This window comes from Bison bison, unplaced genomic scaffold, assembly GCF_000754665.1.
Source record: "Bison bison bison isolate TAMUID 2011002044 unplaced genomic scaffold, Bison_UMD1.0 scf7180017864259, whole genome shotgun sequence".
NCBI lineage: Eukaryota > Metazoa > Chordata > Mammalia > Artiodactyla > Bovidae > Bison > Bison bison.
The window spans coordinates 4,000,880-4,016,806 of NW_011494831.1; the positions used below are offsets into that span (position 1 = coordinate 4,000,880).

Here is a 15,927-nt window from a genome sequence, read left to right on the forward strand (position 1 = left end):
TGCAAGACTCAATGGGGACAGATGGCTGCTGGTCCCCTGTCTCAGTCAGCTGTGCTCTGGGCCACCAGCTTCTCAAGGGTTTCAGCCCCTTCACCTGCTGCTTCTGTTCCACCTTGGGGAGGGGAGCAGCCAGATGAGTCAGACCAGGCTCTGGGGGCTCCACACCCCAGCCTCTCCTCCCCACATCCCTCCCACCCAGACAGAGCGCCTGTCTCCTCACTGTTCTTCATCTCTTCAAGCTCAGAAGTCCACACTGTGCACCAGCCCACCCAGATGTGGGGTGACAGGACCTTGCAGCTGGCAAGGGAAAGAACAGGGCTTTCCCCAAGGCTCAAATACTGGCTCAGTGCCTGGGGGGATCCCAACCCTCAGGCTGAGACAGGACACCCCTGTCTCGCAGTGCCCCCTCACCCCAGCCTCTGCTCACCTCTGCCTCCTGCTGCAGCCGGGCAAACTTCTCTTCCTGGGAGGCCAGCAGCTTCTCTAAGTCCTTGTGTCTGCAGAGCAGCAACTCCACATCAGACAGGGAGTGCTGGGGAGAAGCAAGCCAGGGTGAGGCCCCACCCATGGGGGTGCAGAGAGCTGGTCCCTCAAAACCAGCCCTGGGGGCCAGGGAGAGGAACAGCAGGCTGTAGCTGCCAGATGGTGCGGCCAGCTAAGGGGCAGGGCCTTGGCTCACCCCGCAGTTGGGGTCCAGCAGGAGGCCCTCCCGGCAGGCCAGCCAGGCCTCGGCCTGGTCCAGCTCTTGCCGCAGCTTCTGTAGACGCCAGCTCTCCTCACAGCGTTCCCAGCGCAGGGCCCAGGCCTCTCTGAGTGCCCGCAGCTGCCTGTCCAGATCCTGCAGACACCCAGTTACCTGGTGGGAGAGGGTGTTGTGGGTGAGATGCCTACAGGGTGGGGCCAGGCTGGAGTGCCCAGCATAAGTGTTGAGGGAAGACCGTGAGGTCCAGACCCTCCTGGTCTCTGCCCCCCTCTATCTGCCCACTGCCTGGCCTTCTCCTCCTGCTCAGGGATTCCGAGGCCTGGGGTAATGGGGCTGTGTGCCCAGCTCAGCTCCAGACCCATAGCCATGCTCGCACCTCCAGGGACATGCAGTGGCCACTGTCCACCAGCTGCTGCCCTTCCTGCTGTACGTTCTGGGCTTGAAGGCAGTACTCTTTGATTTCTCTCCCCAGCTCCTCATGCAGTGCCAGGAGGCCCTCAGCCCGAGCTATATCCCCAGCCAGCTCCTCCGAGGACACCAGGGCCTGCTTCTCCGTGGCCCATGCTCTGCGGAGTGAGGAGGGGAAGCTGCTGTCAGGGCCAGGGCTGCAGACTGGGGTTGGGGGCAGGGCATGAGCTGCACCAGGGGATGAGGTGACCCCCACCCTGCAGGGCAGAGTTGAGCCAATGACCGGATGCCACCTACAGCAATTCCCGACAGCGTCCGAGGAAGGCATGGCCCTCAGCAGCCTTCTCCAGCTGCCGATCTTGCTCATGGACCTTTGCATTCAGGGTGGCCCAGGCCTCCTGCACCCCGGCCAGCTGCTTGGCCAGGCCCTCCTGAGCTGCAGGGTAGAGCTGGCCCAGGCGGCAGGCCTCCGTCTGCACCTGTGCCACCTCCTTTTCCATCGCTGCCAGTTCCCTCTGCCGCCAGAACACAGAATCAGCCTCATCCCCCCATAACCTGATGACCACTCCTCTTCAGGAAGCACCCATCTTCGCTGAGGAGTCAGGCTCTGCTTCCGGACGGACAGCTCCCCGACCTGGGTAAGCAGGCCCTCCCTTTCCTTCCCAACTCTGGGGTCCCCCTACACAGGGAAAGAGGTCAGGTGGGCAGGCCCTGGGGGTGGACCCTCACCTCCAGACATCTGTGCTGTTGCTGCAGAGTCTGCACTGATGACAGGCTTAGGTTGAAGGCATCTCTAGCTACCAGGGTGGCCTTCTTTTGCATCCAGGCCTGGAGCTCAGCTGCTACCTGCTCCAAGCCTCGAACCTCACGGGCGGCAGCTAGGTTCTGGGAGAAGAGGGAGGGACCCTGGGAAGAGCCAGGGTCCTCTCTCCCTGGAGATGTGGCCTCCTGGGCCACTTTTTAAACAAGGAGGTCCATGGGGCTTGGTGATGCATTCATGACCACCGGGCACAGAAAATGTCCCAATATGGCCCCTGATCAATGAGCGCATAACGTTACTGATGATGGGGTAGGGCCCTGGGGGCGTTCTGTGGGAACAGGGTCTTCAGTGCCCAGTTCATGAGCCAGGTTGGAGGACAGGGGACTAGGAATCAGGTGGAAATGAGCCCACGGTGGGGAGGAGGGTGGTTTGGGGGACCTGGCTGAGATGAAGAGGGTTGCCTTAGGAGTCTGCCCAGCCAGGACCCTGAGTGACAGCATCGCCAGGATGCGGGCTCTGTCAGGGCCTCGGGGACCCGGGCTGCCTCGCTAGAAACCGCCAGCTGTGCCTGAGAGCGAAGGCTATGGAGGAGCGCTGAGATTTCCTTGGCGCCCAAATCCGCTCAGAACGTCTAGATGAGGAGAGGGAAGTGGTGGCGAAATCTTGCCCAGTTAGTCTGTGTCTTAATAAACCTGAAGTCTGCGCTTAGAGGGAGCTTAGAGGGGGTCAAGAGCTGGCCAGACAGGCTTCCTGTTTCTCCTTGGAGGTGTGAACTATACCAGGAAGAACCAAATCAGTGGAGAAACTCAAAGAGGGCTGAAGGTGGAAGACTGAGACTTGATCTGCTTGGCACTAGGAGTTAGAGGCATGCACACACGCACGTGCACACACACACAGAGTTACAGGCAGCCACCTCCCTCCACACACAGATAGACATGCACACACACACCTGGGGTGGCTGCCTGGCCCAGGAAGAAGGCACAGATGTCCCTGCCCCTTGTCTGCCCCGACCGGGCCCAGGGGCACCTACCTGTGTGTGGGCTTTCACTGCCTGATCCAGCCTCTCCCAAGAGGCCTCAATGCGACTCCTCTGTGCTTGAATCTGAGGAGAGCACCTGGGTGCTGCTCGTTCCAGGGAGCCTGCCCGCTCCCTCAGGGCCTGCACCCTAGCCTGCCCCAGGCTCTGGACATCCTTCCTGAAAGCATCGAACTTCTCTTCCAGCAGCTGCAGGGTACAGGACCAGGGAGGTCAGTCTGGAGGTGGTGTCCAGCAGCCCTCAAAGCTGGCAAAGAGCTTGGCAGTATCCGCCACTTCTGATATCCCTTGGCCCTGCCCTTAGAACTGCCGGGCATCCTCCCAGAGCCCAGAGACCCCTCACTTCCCATGTGCCTCCCAACCCCACTCTGCCCTTGCAAGCCACTCAATCTCCTCTCCTCCAGGTTCGCTCAGGAGTGACTCACCTTGACAGCCTCTAGGTCCTGCCCGTAGTCCTGGGACTCGGCAGTGGCCACTTTGCTGGCCAGCCAGGCATCCAGGAGCAGGGCTTCCCGCTCCAGCTGGTGTAGCTGCAGCTGCTCCTTCAGGCCTTGCCCCCTACTCTCCACTCTCTGCAGCAGCCCTGAGTGGGCGTCCCTCACCGCATGCATCTGGGCAAGCACCTTGGGGCTGCAGCAGGAAGGACAAGCCCCCTGGAGCTCTTAGGCCTCACACCTCCTTGCTGGGGGGGGGGGCCCTCCCTGCTCCTCCCTGCTCCTCCCTGCTCCTCCCTGCTCCTCCCTGCTCCTCCCTCCTGGGCCTGGCTCCAGCGCACCTTTCTGGGTTCTGCCCACTCTCAAGGAGGGCTGCTGTCTGCTGCAGCCTCTCAATGCGCGTGGTAAATCCCTCCAGGTCCCTCCTGGTGGCCTCCAGCTGCCGTAGGAAAGCCTGCGTGGCCTCGGCACTCTGACCCATATCCTCGATGTCCAGGCCACAGCCCCGTTCTTCCAGCCAGGATTCTGCCTCCAGGAGCTGGGGTGACAGCACAGTTTTCCCTAGGCGGTGCCCTCCAGGACTCACATCTTTGAGTTCATGGCCTCAAGAATTAGAGCAGTGAGTGGTTCCCAGCCTGGCTGATCAGAACCATCAGAGAGCTTGAACAACTCGCTCTGCCTCTCTCTCACCCTGTAAGATTCTGATTTGGTCTGGAATGGAGCTGAGTGTCAGCACTGCTTCCAAGTTCCAGGTGATACAGATGTAGAGCCTTGATTGAGAATCGCTGGTTTAGACAAAATAGCAAAACCAAACCAAACCAAAGCCAGTGGGCTCATTTTCTGGGAAACATGCTGAAGGAAGACCTCGGGGTCAGGAGACCACTTAGTGGAGGCGACAGAAAATGCACAGAGAGCCTGGAGCCCCACCTGGGGGTGACCTTCCAGGCCTGCCTACACTCTGGGTGCCCTCATGCCCACCCTCTCGTGCCCCGCAGCATCCCTTACCTCCGTCAGGAAGTACTGGGCCTCCTGAGCCTGCTGTAGCCGCCGACGCCTCTGTGCAGCCTCTGCCCGTAGGCGGCCCATGGCGTCCTCCAGCTGCTGCACTCGGGCAGCCACATCGCGGGCAGCAAAGTGCCCAGCCTGTACCAGCTTGCGCCCTGTGCCCACCACCGCCCGGGTTAGAGCCTCGTGGCTGCTCATCTCACTCTCCAGGCTCTGTGGAGTCAGAGGAAGATGGCATGGGACATGCTCCTGGGTGCTCCTTGGGGGACCTGGGAGTTATGTCCAAAGCCCAGTGGGACCCCACAGATTCCCCCAGACAGAACCCTGCCTCCTGACCAACAAAGAATCCTAGGACCCCCAGAACCTCCCGGAGGCAGAAGCTCCCAGAACCAGAGGCGACTGTGGGCACAGTCCCTGTCCCTCTAGGCCCACACCTGGTGCTTCTCCTGCAGGCGCCGCAGGGCACTTGGGCTCTGGCCACAGTCCCGGGCGGCCACCAGGAGCAGCTTCTCCTGCACCCAGGCCATCTCCTCGTCTGCGTCCCTGAAGAACTGCAGCAGCAGGCTCCGGGCCTCCAGGGCTGTCCTGCGCTCCTGCAGGGGCGCCCGCAGGCTCTCGAACCTGCAGCGGTGGAGGGCGGGCCAGCGGCAGGTGGGACCCCGGTTGTCAGGATCTGGGGCCAGACTGTGACCTGCACATCACTCACTCACTCTGTCCCTCGCCATGGGCTGGGCAGGCCCTGAGGAGCTGGGCTGGGGGACAGGGAGGAGGGGTGGGTGTTACCTCTGAAGCAGTCGCTGGGCCTGCTCTTCCACGTCTCGGGCCAGGCAGTGACCTTCCTGGACACAGGCCTGGGCCTGGGCTTGGCCCAGCAGGGCCTGTGCCCGCCCGACCTGCCTGTCCACTGCTGCCTCCAGCTCCCCCTGATCCCCCAGGAGCTCGTCCAGCCCAGGCTGGTCCTGGCCCCCGATGGGGACTCTCAGCTTGAGCTCCACAGGCTCCAGCCAGCTCTCCAGTTCCTCCATGCTCCGTCGCAGACGCAGGGCCTGGGGCAGAATGCGAGTGTGAAGAGGAGAGGCCAAGAGCTGTACCCAGCCCACTCCACCACACAGCCTCACCTCACAGGCCTCCTGTAGCTTGGCTGCCTTCCTCTGGCTCTGGGCCTGCAGCTCCTCCCAGAGCTTTCTCAGCTCCTGCAGCCGCTCCTGGATGGTCTCTGAGGCCAAGTGGCCATCCTGTAGCAGCCTCTGCCCCTCCTACAGCCACAACATAGAACATACCTCGTGGACTCAGGACTGCTGGTCTCAGGACTCTGGGGTTGCCTTCAGCTACCAGTCCCACCGTTTCAGAGTCTGCGTGCTAGCTGTGTGATCTCAGGCAAATTCTTAACCTCTCTGAGCTCATTTTCCTTATCCATATAATGGTGATAATAATGGGTATTTTGTTTAAATGGGATCAAACATTTCACATACTTGGCAGGGCACTTAATATCAGAGGGAGGCAATCTGGGACCAGGTCGTGCCCTTTGTAGGTGGAAGAGGGTAAATTTAAAAGGTGCTATGCTTTGACTCGGAGAAGGCAATGACAACCCACTCCAGTACTCTTGCCTGGAAAATCCCATGGAGCCTGGTAGGCTGCAGTCCATGGGGTGGCTAGGAGTCAGACACGACTGACTTTCACTTTTCACTTTCATGCATTGGAGAAGGAAATGGCAGCCCACTCCAGTGTTCTTGCCTGGAGAAACCCAGGGACAGGGGAGCCTGGTGGGCTGCTGTCTCTGGGGTCGCACAGAGTTGGACACGACTGAAGCTACTTAGCAGCAGCAGCATGCTTTGACTCCTACACCCAAAGGACAGCTGGCTGTGCCCTGACTCTCCATCCTCTGACATCTTTCCAAGAGTTTTAAAAACTATCATGCCAAAACGCAGTCCTTAAAATTCTTGAAAAGGCAATATTTTTGGAGAGGGGGTGCCCCAGGGAAGCCACTACCCGTTGGTGCCTTGCATGGCATCTGTATACAATGCACTCGAAGGTCGGCCACCCCAGCTGTGACTCAGGGCCAGCTGCCAGGGCTCTGTGGGGTCAGCTCCTTCTCTGGCCTCTAGCCGGTCCCCAGTGCCCAGGGCCTCACCATCTGCAGCCTCTGTTGGTGGTGTGCACGGGTGTCCAGCTCCGCCTGGAGATGCTGTTGTTGCTGCAACTGGGCCTGCAGGTCCACTGGGTCCCACCAGCCCTCTTCCAGGGCCACCAGGTTCTTCTCCCTCAGCCAGGCGGCCATCTGGGCACACAGGGAGGATGAGGCTCTGCTGCCTAGGGCTCTCCTCCTCTCTAACCCCTGGGATGTCCTGAAGAAGGGTGGCTTTCCTCTGGGCAAGCCCTTCCCCTCATCACAGTTGCTCCCCCCCATGGCCCACCTCACAGGAGTCCTGCAGGAAAGACTGCAGTTGCCTGAGCTCCTCCAGCTGGCGGCAACGGGTCCTGGCTCGCTCCAGGAGTGCCTCTTTCCTGCAGAACGAGGGTCTCAGGGGCCTCGGGTGTGCTTGCTGGGTCCCGGAGCTGCTACATGTGTGTGTATGTGCACGTATACACACACACATGCACAAGTGTGCCCTTCCATTTCAGGACAGCCCTTTTCCCCATTTTTTAAAATCTGATTTTTAAAAATTGGAGGATAATAGCTTTACAATGTTGTGTTAGTTTCTGCTGTATGTGAATGTTGTATGTATACATGTATGTATGTATACGTGTATGCGTATATCCCCTCCCTCTTGAGCTTCCTTCCCATTCCCCAACCCCAGCCCACTAGGTCATCACAGGGCACTGAGCTGAGCTCCCTGTGCTTTCCAGAAGCTTCCCACTAGCTCTCTACGTTACACATGGTGGTGTATATGTCAACGCTACTCTCTCAGTTTGTCCCAGCCTTCCCTTCCCTCCCCGTGTCCACTAGGCCGTTCTATATGTCTGTGTCTCTATTCCTGCCCTGAAAATAGGTTCATAAGTATGCATTAATACATGAAATTTTTCTTTTTCTGACTTACTTCACTCTGACTCTAGGGCCATCCAGTTTTATTACTTTTTATGGCTGAGTAATATTCCCCTGTATATACATGTACCACACCTTCTCAATCCATTCATCTGTTGATGGACATTCAGGTTACTTCCATACCAGGACAGCCTTTCTTGTCCTTTCTTGTGTATCAATTTACCCTGACTCTGGGATTTCGTTTAAAATTTAGAGACACGCTCTACTTCCCCTTATTAATGCTATGAGCTGAATCGTGTCCTCCAGACTCCTATGTTGAAGTCCTAATCCCCAGTACCTCAGAATATGACTGTTTTTGAAGAAAGGCCTTTAAAGAAGTAATTAAATTATACAAGGTTATTTGTATATGACACCAATATGACTGGTGTCCTTATAAGCAGAGATTAGGACACAGACATTTACAGAGTGTGTGATGACAAGGAGAGGCCTCAGGAGAAACCAGTGCTGTCAGTATCTTAATCTTGGATTTTTGGCCTCTGGAAATATAACCAAATTTCTGTTGTTTAGGCCTCTAGTCTGTGGTATTTTGTTATGGCAGCTTCACAAACTAATCCAGTGTCTAAACCACTTTTTGATCATATACTGCTATTAGTAAGAATTTTTTGGTATGTATTTGTATGCATACATATGTGTGTGTGTGTGTGTGCACACACATATACATGCTGATTTATATATGTGTATACCCCTGGGCCAATATAGTAAGTCCATTACCATATGAACAAAAATAGCAGTTAGGAATGAGATCTATTAGAGAGATAGGAAAGGAAGTTCTAATACCCCCAGTCACCCCACCAGGGTCCATACATGCCTCCCACCAGCGGAGTCCCCACGCTGGTGTGAGTGTGAACACTTGTCTCTTCCTGCTGGGGTTGCCAAAAGGTGTAAGGGGGATAGGAGAGATGTAGAGAATCTTGGTGGAATGAAAACAGCCCCCTAGAGGATATGGAAGACTTAAAGGGAGGGGTTTGGGTGGCCCTGCCCTGGGGGGTGCAGGTGGGCCTGCCAGGAACCATCCAAGGAGACTGGGCGGGGAGTGTTGACAGAGACCAGCAAACCAATATTTTCCAACTGTCAGTCAACGACCTTGGGTACCCAGGTGAGGTCCATGTGCAGGGGAGAGGAGGGGAGAGGTCACCAGCGCAGGAACCACAACACTGTGGGCCCTAGTGGGCTCTTTGGGAAGGATAGAGACCCCTGCTGATCTGGGATCAAGATTTCCCATATCTGCCTTGGTCTAAAGTCTGAGGGGCTGGACAGGCCACTGAACCATATAGGCTCTTATGAGGAAAACAAGCAGAGATTGGAGCCTCATAGCCATGTGGGCTTCAGTTACACGGGCATAAGAAATCTGCCAACCTGCCTGTGTGCCAGGACATCAAGGGTCCCTTCCCCATCCTGAGCACAACCCTGAGAGGTGGTATTGTTATCCCCTCACTGTAGACAGGAGACTAGTAAGGAATGGGTTCCAAGACCCACCGTGAGCGGGCTGCACAGAACCTCAGCAGTGTCTGGCTCACTGCTGCGCTCTCTGTGGCCTCTTCGTGAGGCTGTCTCTCTCTTAGTTTCTCAAGCCTGTGCTTCTTTGTAGAAGTCACCTTTATCTTAGCAGATGGACCGTGTGCTGTTTGATTCCATAACAGGCTGACACACTGCAGGGTCGGGACAATGGGGCCCAGCACCTGAATTCAGGCCTTGGGAAAGGCTGGGGAAGCCCAGGCTAAGGGGAGAAGGGCAGGGGAAGAGCCTGATGCCTGTGCCAGCCCACCAACCACAGCCCCTTCAGCCAGGGCCAGAGGTACCTCAGAAGCATGGTCTGGCACCGACTCAGCGTGCCCTGGGCCTCGGGGTGTCCGCCCTGGAGCAGGCTGCGGCTGGCGGCTTCCAGAGCGCTCATCTTCTCCGCCTGAGCCTCCAGGTCCTGCTCACGCACCCTGTGCTTCCACAGCAGGGTCTCCACGTTGGCCAAGCAGTCCTGGGAGGCGATACTGTCTACAGGGCTGCCCTCCCAGTCCCCAGCTACCTGCTTTCCTATCAAACACATCCCCCCAGTCCCTCCAGGCTATATCTGACTTTAGATTCTCAACCGGGAAAGGTATGAGGGAGAGGGGTCAAGTATTAGAATTTCCAGGGCTTGAGGGCTGGGAGCTGCCCTTGGACTGGAAATCTCAGGCAGCAGTGGCCGGTTTGATCCCTAACGCTGCTCTGGCAAACCCTCCCTCACTCCTGCTGGCACCTACCCCCAGACCCTCACTGGCTGGGCAGGCTTCCAGGCTGGAGAGCCAACTTTCCATCTGCTCCACAGAGCTCAGAACCCGCTGTCAAGAAAGGAAAAGGCAGGAGAACGTAAGTAGAGGGTCCAGTCACGGCAGGTAGGTTGACTCTGTGCGTGGCCCAGTGGGAAGCCAGGACTGGGGCCTGGCTCAACAGAAGGGGTCACAGCAGGCAAGGTTTGCAGTGGGTGAGGTGAGTGGTGGGTGGTGGGAAAGGCCCCTGGCACAGCAGCCTCTCTGGCTTTGGCTTTAACCAGGGGCAGTGGGTTTAGTACACGCACCAGTGGTGGGGGTGGGATGGAGGCTGCCTACCTGTAGTTCCAGGGCCTGATGCAGGTGGAGCTGGTGCTCATGCCAGGCCCCTTCCAGGCTGTTCAGCTCCTGATTAAAATCAGCCAAGGCCTGGCGAATGTTGGGGGTGGATGGGTGCCCCGCAGCAAGCAGTTGCTGCCCTGTGCGCTGGGCCAGGCTGATGCTGTCCATTCGGGAATCCAGCTCAGCCTGTAAGAGGACTGGGCTCAGATCCCAGAGGCTGAGGCTCCCTGAGTGGGAGGGAAGAGGGCCAAGGGGAAGGAGGAGAGGTGGGGAAGACAATTGAGGGGGCAGGATGGACGAGGGGAAAGGCAGAGGCAGCCGACACAGAAAGAACCCAAGACAAAATTGTGGTCACAATAAGGGGGAGGAGGCCAGAGAGGAGATGAGATCCGGGAAAGGCCCCAGGGTCTGGGCCGCTCACTTTGAGTTCCTGGTGTTCCTCCAACATGTGCTGGACCTCCACGAGGCTGCCGGGGCTTCTCCGGGAGTCCAGCTGAGCTCGCAGCCTCTGGGCCCAGACCAGCAGTTCCCGAAGCACTGCCTGCAGCTCCTGAGCTTGGTGCAAGGCGTCCAGCGACTCCTTCCTGCCCAGGGGACCCATCAGCTAGTCCCAGAGCCTCCCAGCCCTTTTGCCCCCGTGCCCACCAGTGCTTCTGTCCCTGAAACGCTTCAGCCAAAAAAAGGTCGGAGGGTTGGGAATTAATAGGCTGGTGATACCGATTGTTATTAAGGGCAGAGAAAGACTCTTAGGGGAAGGCTGGGGATTGAGATGCTGCAGGGGCTGGCTCAGCAAGAGGTGAGGGAGGGAAAGAGACCCGAGGTTTGTACCACTTCTGGATCCTGCTCTGGAGCTGCCGCCAGCTGTCCATCATCTCCTGCTGCTGGTGGCTGAGGCCGTGGGCCACCTCAGGGCTTCTCTGGCAGACTCGGCCTGCTTCACGATCTAGAGGCTGTGCAGGAAGCCAGGGTCAGGGGCTGGGGCCAGGAGGCAGGGGGCGCTCAGGGGAGCCCAGCCTGCATCTGAGAGGACCTGGCTGTCTCTTGAGGTCCTGACAGTTCACCCCTCCCCCCCATCCATGGTGCCCAAGGTCCTTTGGATGCTGTACCCTGGGCCTGGGTCCTCCCCCGACTCCCCAGCTGCACACCTCCACCTGGGCCTGGAGGAGGCCCATTTCCTGCTCCAGCTCCTTGTGTTTCTGCTTCAGCCTCTGCACATTGTCCAGATCTTTCCCACAGTCCAGGGCCTGGACCAGGGCGGCCTGGGGAGGAAGGGGGTGTTACTATTGGCCTTTGCTCCAGCCCCTTCCTTGTGGCAGAGGGGTCGCTGGCTACAGGGTTTCTGTGTGGAAAGCAAGCGGCCAGCCTGATTCCCTTCTCAGTGCCTGGCATGGGCTGGAGCAGGCCGCTGGCCCTGACCAGGTGTCCTTCCTGCTGTGAAGGAGGAAGGTTCCCAGGAGGCACTTGGGTCTGGAGGTTCCCAGCAGCAAGAACCTCTATGGTGTGGAGCCTCCACATGCACTCTCACTTGACCCTCATTCCTTCACAGGGAACCGAGACGGACCAGCCTGGCTGTGTAGGAACCAGACGGGCAGTAAGAACAGATCTCTCTGCATGCCCAGACCAGGGCACCACCTTTTTAACACAGTGCTTCTCAGGCTGTGTACAATTTTCCCGCCTCTGCCAGAGTCTTGGCCAGGCGCCCATGGGTCAGCTGACACATAGCCCAGCAAACCTCCTGCGGGTTCTGGCTTTGCTCAGGGACTTCAGAGGACACATGGGGAGGAGGGGTTGCTCCAGCCTCTGGACTCATGGGAGAAAGGAGGCAGGTGGGGCCAGCCTCCGAGAAGCAAATCGGGGCTTCTAGGTCCAGAGTTGACTCTAAGAGCCCCTGGCAGACCCACTGATGGCCCCCTAGTGGGACCTGCCTCCAAGTACCCAGCTGAAGAGGAGAGGTGGGCCAGGGGTGGGAGGCACGGTCCCCTGGCTTCGTCAGCTCCTCCACTGCTTACCTTCTTCCTGACCTGCTGAGTGATGTCATCAAGCTTTTGGGACAATGTGTGTATTTCCAGGGCCACTTCGAGCTGCTGCTGGTATCTGAGCAGGTTGCCATGGAAACTGTTCCACCTGAGGGAGAGGGTATAAGGCTGAGTCTGGGTTGGACCCTCAGCCCCCTCTCCCAGCCCCACTGCTTCTTGCTCTGGGACCGGCCTGTTGTTGAGCTGCTGCTGCCGCTGCCTGATGGTCTTGAGTTGCTCTGTGTCCTGAGTCTTGAGCTGTGGTGAGAAGTCACTGATGCTTCTGATGCGGGCATCATCCACCGTGTCCTGTGGGGGTACAGGGTGTGGGCATTGGTGGCACCAGCTGAGCCCCTTCTTTGTGCTGCAATCTCTACTTGGAGGGTCTGCTTGGACCCAAGAGAGCGTGAGGAACAGCTTGTTTGGTGGTAGCTGCTTCCTCTGTGTGGTCATCCCATCCCATGCCTGGTGCACTGAGCGAGATACTCTTGGGCAGAAAGCCCAGGGGAGGCTCACTGGGAGGACAGGCATGCATTGGTGAGCATAAGCTTTTAAAATGAAAATGCATCTTCTCAGGATTAGAAAGCCAAGTAAGGGCCTGAATGAAACAATGAGCACCAGTCTCCTTAGGTTAGGGTGTCCCTGTCCCTGGGAGCCACCAGGCTGAGAATGCCACTATGGGGAGCTCATGGCCACAAAGGGAGAGGATCCTCAACAGTGAGAGGGCTGCAGGTGTCCTGCCCCAGGGACAGCACCTTGCATTGGTCTACATTTCCAAAGCGCTTCCCAAGAGGTGTCTCATGTGAGGTGAGAAGGGAAGGGGTGTTCTCTCACAGAAGCCAAAGCAGAGCTCAGAGACCGACATGGTGAATTTATGGCGGAGCCAGGACTCAAGCCCAGCTCAAGTCTATCTAGCACTCTTTCTACTATAGCATCTGGAACAGCAGCGGCTGTGAAATCCTACTGGTAAAGGCTTTTATATTGAAGCACTACAGCCTTTTACAAAGTCATATACTTCATTCAGGGGGTGAGGTTAGCAAGTCTGGGCTCTTAATACATGATTGTGAATACACTTGGCTAATTTCTACACCACCTGAGAGAAACTGATTTTGGTGGTGTGTATGAGGGGGTTGGGGAGGAGATGTTGAGTTGGTTGATGAGGAGGGTTCTGAGCCACTGAAGTGTATTGATTAGCCACTACATCCAACCATACATGCATTCATTTAAACATTTTTTGGGACAAATAATCATAGGTGCACAGGAAATTGCACCAGTGTATAATGAAGGCCCATGTACCCTCCCCCAGCTTCCCCTGATGGTAACAGCTTATGTAACTATAGTGCAATATGAAAACCAGGGCATTGACTGGTATAACTATTAACTACACTACAGATTTTATTCAGAGTTCAGCAGTTTTTACTCGCACACATCTGTGTATGTGTGGGAAAGTATCACTCTAGGCAGTTTTATCATATGTATAGATTCCTGTAACCACCACCATTCATATATGCTCTCTTACCTATGAAGGAAGCAGTATCCCCACTTTAAAGATGAAGAAACTAAGACTTGGCAAGGTGAGAGAGCCTGTCTAAGCAAGCGCAGGTAGTAAGCACTGAGCTGACATGAGGACCCGCCTCTGGCTCCAGAGCCCACACTGGGTCACTATTTCCTGATGCAGGGCACCTTACCCCGGCCCAGACTCCTCGGAGCTTGCGGAGCTGCCTGTGGAGCTGCTGGCAGTGCTCACGGTCCTGGCCCAGGTCGCTGACATTCACCATCACCTCCTGTGGGGGCCATGGGTTGGGAAGGCTGTACTCTGAGCACCCAGCCCTGGGGGCACCTAGCTCCCAGGCACCCAGCTGCTAGGGGCAGTGGTGGGGCAGGCGGTGACTTGGGGAACTTCCTGCCGGGGCTCCCTCCTCCATCTGCCAGCCCCACAGCCCCACTGCCAGCTCTGTCCCTACCCAGCAGGGTCTCACCATCTCCTGGATCCAGGCCTCTGCAGTGTCCACTCTCTGCAGGAACTCCAGGATGTTCCGCTTGTCCTCCAGGTCCTCGCCCTGGAGAGCCACTGCCTGCCTCAACTTCTCCCAGTGCTCCTGCAGCTCCCGCAGCCTCTGGGAGACCTCTCCCACCAGAGGGTGGCTATGTGCTAGGAGAGCCTCGCCCTCCTGGGGAGAGAGGGGAGATGCTGGTCGTCACTCTTCCTCCCGCTTTTTCTCCATCACAGGCTCCCCCTGCCTCAGACCTTTCCTCTTGGCCATCTTGGAGTCCTCACTGTGGGTCAGCATGGGGGCTGGGGGCCTGGCTGTTACCTTGACAACAGAGGTTATGATTTCCTCATGGGCCTGGACCTCAGCCTCAAAGGCCTGGTGTTTCTGCAGGTGTCTCAACTTAGCTTTCAGGTCCCCAGAAGGGACTGGCTCCTTCAGCTGCTGGAGTTGCTCCTGGATCCAGTCCTTGGCCTGGTGGGGGTGGGGACATGAGTCTCACAATGCTGATGGTCCACAGAGATGTCCCACACGCTTGCCCTCAGCTGTGCCCAGGCAGTGGACTGCTGGCCCGAGGGGAGGGCTGGGCAGTGCCTGGTAAATAAGATCCAGCGGTCTGGGCCCAGGAAGACAGCCCCAGCTCAGCTGGTCCCCCAGCCGCAGGAAGGGGCTGGGCAGGGACCTTGGGTGGGACCTCATTTTGGAGGTGAGACTCGCTGGCCCCGGGACCCTGGACTGATCTGCTCCCTCCCGGTGCCTCTCTTTGCCCTGGGTCTGCAAGAGCTTAGGAAGCAGAGGGGTCTCCACACACAGGGTCTTCGAATCAAACGTCTAGGCTCCAGCATGGCCTCTCAGAAAGCCATTTAACTCTCCAAACTTCAGTGTCCTCATCACAGGGCTGTGGCGAGGCCTGAACAAGCTGCGAAGGTGGACATCATCTGGAACTGGGAGACGTGGCCCGAGTGCATGGCACTGGGCTGGGGTGGTCTCTGACCTGGGTGGCGGCCCTGATGAAGGCAGCCACCAGCAGGGAGGTGTGCAAGGCGTGTCGCCGACTCTCCACCAGTTCCTTCACCCGAGCCCGGCGCTCCAGCACTGTGCAAAGCAGATCCTGTGCCCTGGGGCCTCCGAGCATCTTCACTTGCTCACACAGGGCTGCCTCCTGTGGGCAGAGTCAGGGGTCAGGGAGCAAAGCCTGCTGTTCTTCCACTCAGAGGCTGGCCCACAGGGAAGACCCACTCTCGCATTGCATGGCTCAGGGCTGGCTGGTCCTCCCAGCAAGCCAGAACCAGCCCTGGCTTTCACCAGACTGCCCCCCTTGGCTCCCCATGACCATGTGACATGGAGCCACATGGCCCTGTGTGCCTGCGGTGTGGTCCACTCTGTTCCAGGCCCTCCTCCTGAGCCATGCATCCCATGGCTCAGTCAGCCCTGACCAGGGGCTCCTAGCCCCTCCAGGTCACCCCTGTACATCAGTGTTACTGTGGGTACACACCAAGCCCCCCACATCCCCCACTTAGAACTCCCTAAATTCCCAAACTGTCCCCATCCCACCTCTGACTCCCTGAATCCATCACCTTCTCCTCCTGTGCAGCCAGCACCTTCTGGAAGGTCTCATGCTTGCGGATTAACTGCTCTACCTCTTCCACTGAGCTCCCCAAGGCACTGGTTTTCAGGAGGACCTGTTTCAGTCCATGGAGAAGTCAGAGAGGCCACCAGGGATGGTTCAGACAGTCAGCCCCCACCCCCCATTTGCAGCCATCTGGGCTGAGGCAGGGCATGGCCTCTGAGCTCCACATCAGGGCAAGAGCCAGGGTCCCAAGCAAGAGAGTGAGCCGGGGAGAGGAGAGAAGAGGGAGCACTAGGCAGGCTCTGGGGTGAGGGCACCTGCCTCCCGGGCCTTCAGGATCTCGTCCAGGTGGCCACACTTCCTGAGGAAGAGCTGCT

The 15,927-nt window shown here is 57.8% G+C and overlaps 1 protein-coding gene across 1 annotated transcript in view; it reads right to left on the reverse strand.

Moving 5' to 3' along the window:
• The window catches only part of SPTBN5 (spectrin, beta, non-erythrocytic 5), a 51,413-nt gene that overhangs the window by 4,494 nt on the left and 30,992 nt on the right, over nt 1–15,927 (reverse strand). Inside the window, exons 35-63 of the mRNA XM_010848058.1 lie at nt 15,872–15,927; nt 15,558–15,662; nt 14,975–15,142; nt 14,305–14,454; nt 13,969–14,160; nt 13,678–13,773; nt 12,183–12,298; nt 11,984–12,098; nt 11,120–11,233; nt 10,803–10,924; nt 10,396–10,558; nt 9,972–10,160; nt 9,627–9,704; nt 9,189–9,361; nt 6,761–6,851; nt 6,478–6,624; nt 5,465–5,602; nt 5,130–5,392; nt 4,781–4,967; nt 4,347–4,559; nt 3,683–3,879; nt 3,333–3,537; nt 2,902–3,096; nt 1,841–1,996; nt 1,409–1,626; nt 1,080–1,269; nt 680–856; nt 428–532; nt 7–112 (exon numbers count right to left, since the gene is read on the reverse strand). Coding sequence (XP_010846360.1) covers nt 7–112; nt 428–532; nt 680–856; nt 1,080–1,269; nt 1,409–1,626; nt 1,841–1,996; nt 2,902–3,096; nt 3,333–3,537; nt 3,683–3,879; nt 4,347–4,559; nt 4,781–4,967; nt 5,130–5,392; nt 5,465–5,602; nt 6,478–6,624; nt 6,761–6,851; nt 9,189–9,361; nt 9,627–9,704; nt 9,972–10,160; nt 10,396–10,558; nt 10,803–10,924; nt 11,120–11,233; nt 11,984–12,098; nt 12,183–12,298; nt 13,678–13,773; nt 13,969–14,160; nt 14,305–14,454; nt 14,975–15,142; nt 15,558–15,662; nt 15,872–15,927 — 4,425 coding nt within the window. The remainder of the gene's footprint in view (nt 1–6; nt 113–427; nt 533–679; nt 857–1,079; nt 1,270–1,408; nt 1,627–1,840; nt 1,997–2,901; nt 3,097–3,332; nt 3,538–3,682; nt 3,880–4,346; nt 4,560–4,780; nt 4,968–5,129; nt 5,393–5,464; nt 5,603–6,477; nt 6,625–6,760; nt 6,852–9,188; nt 9,362–9,626; nt 9,705–9,971; nt 10,161–10,395; nt 10,559–10,802; nt 10,925–11,119; nt 11,234–11,983; nt 12,099–12,182; nt 12,299–13,677; nt 13,774–13,968; nt 14,161–14,304; nt 14,455–14,974; nt 15,143–15,557; nt 15,663–15,871) is intronic.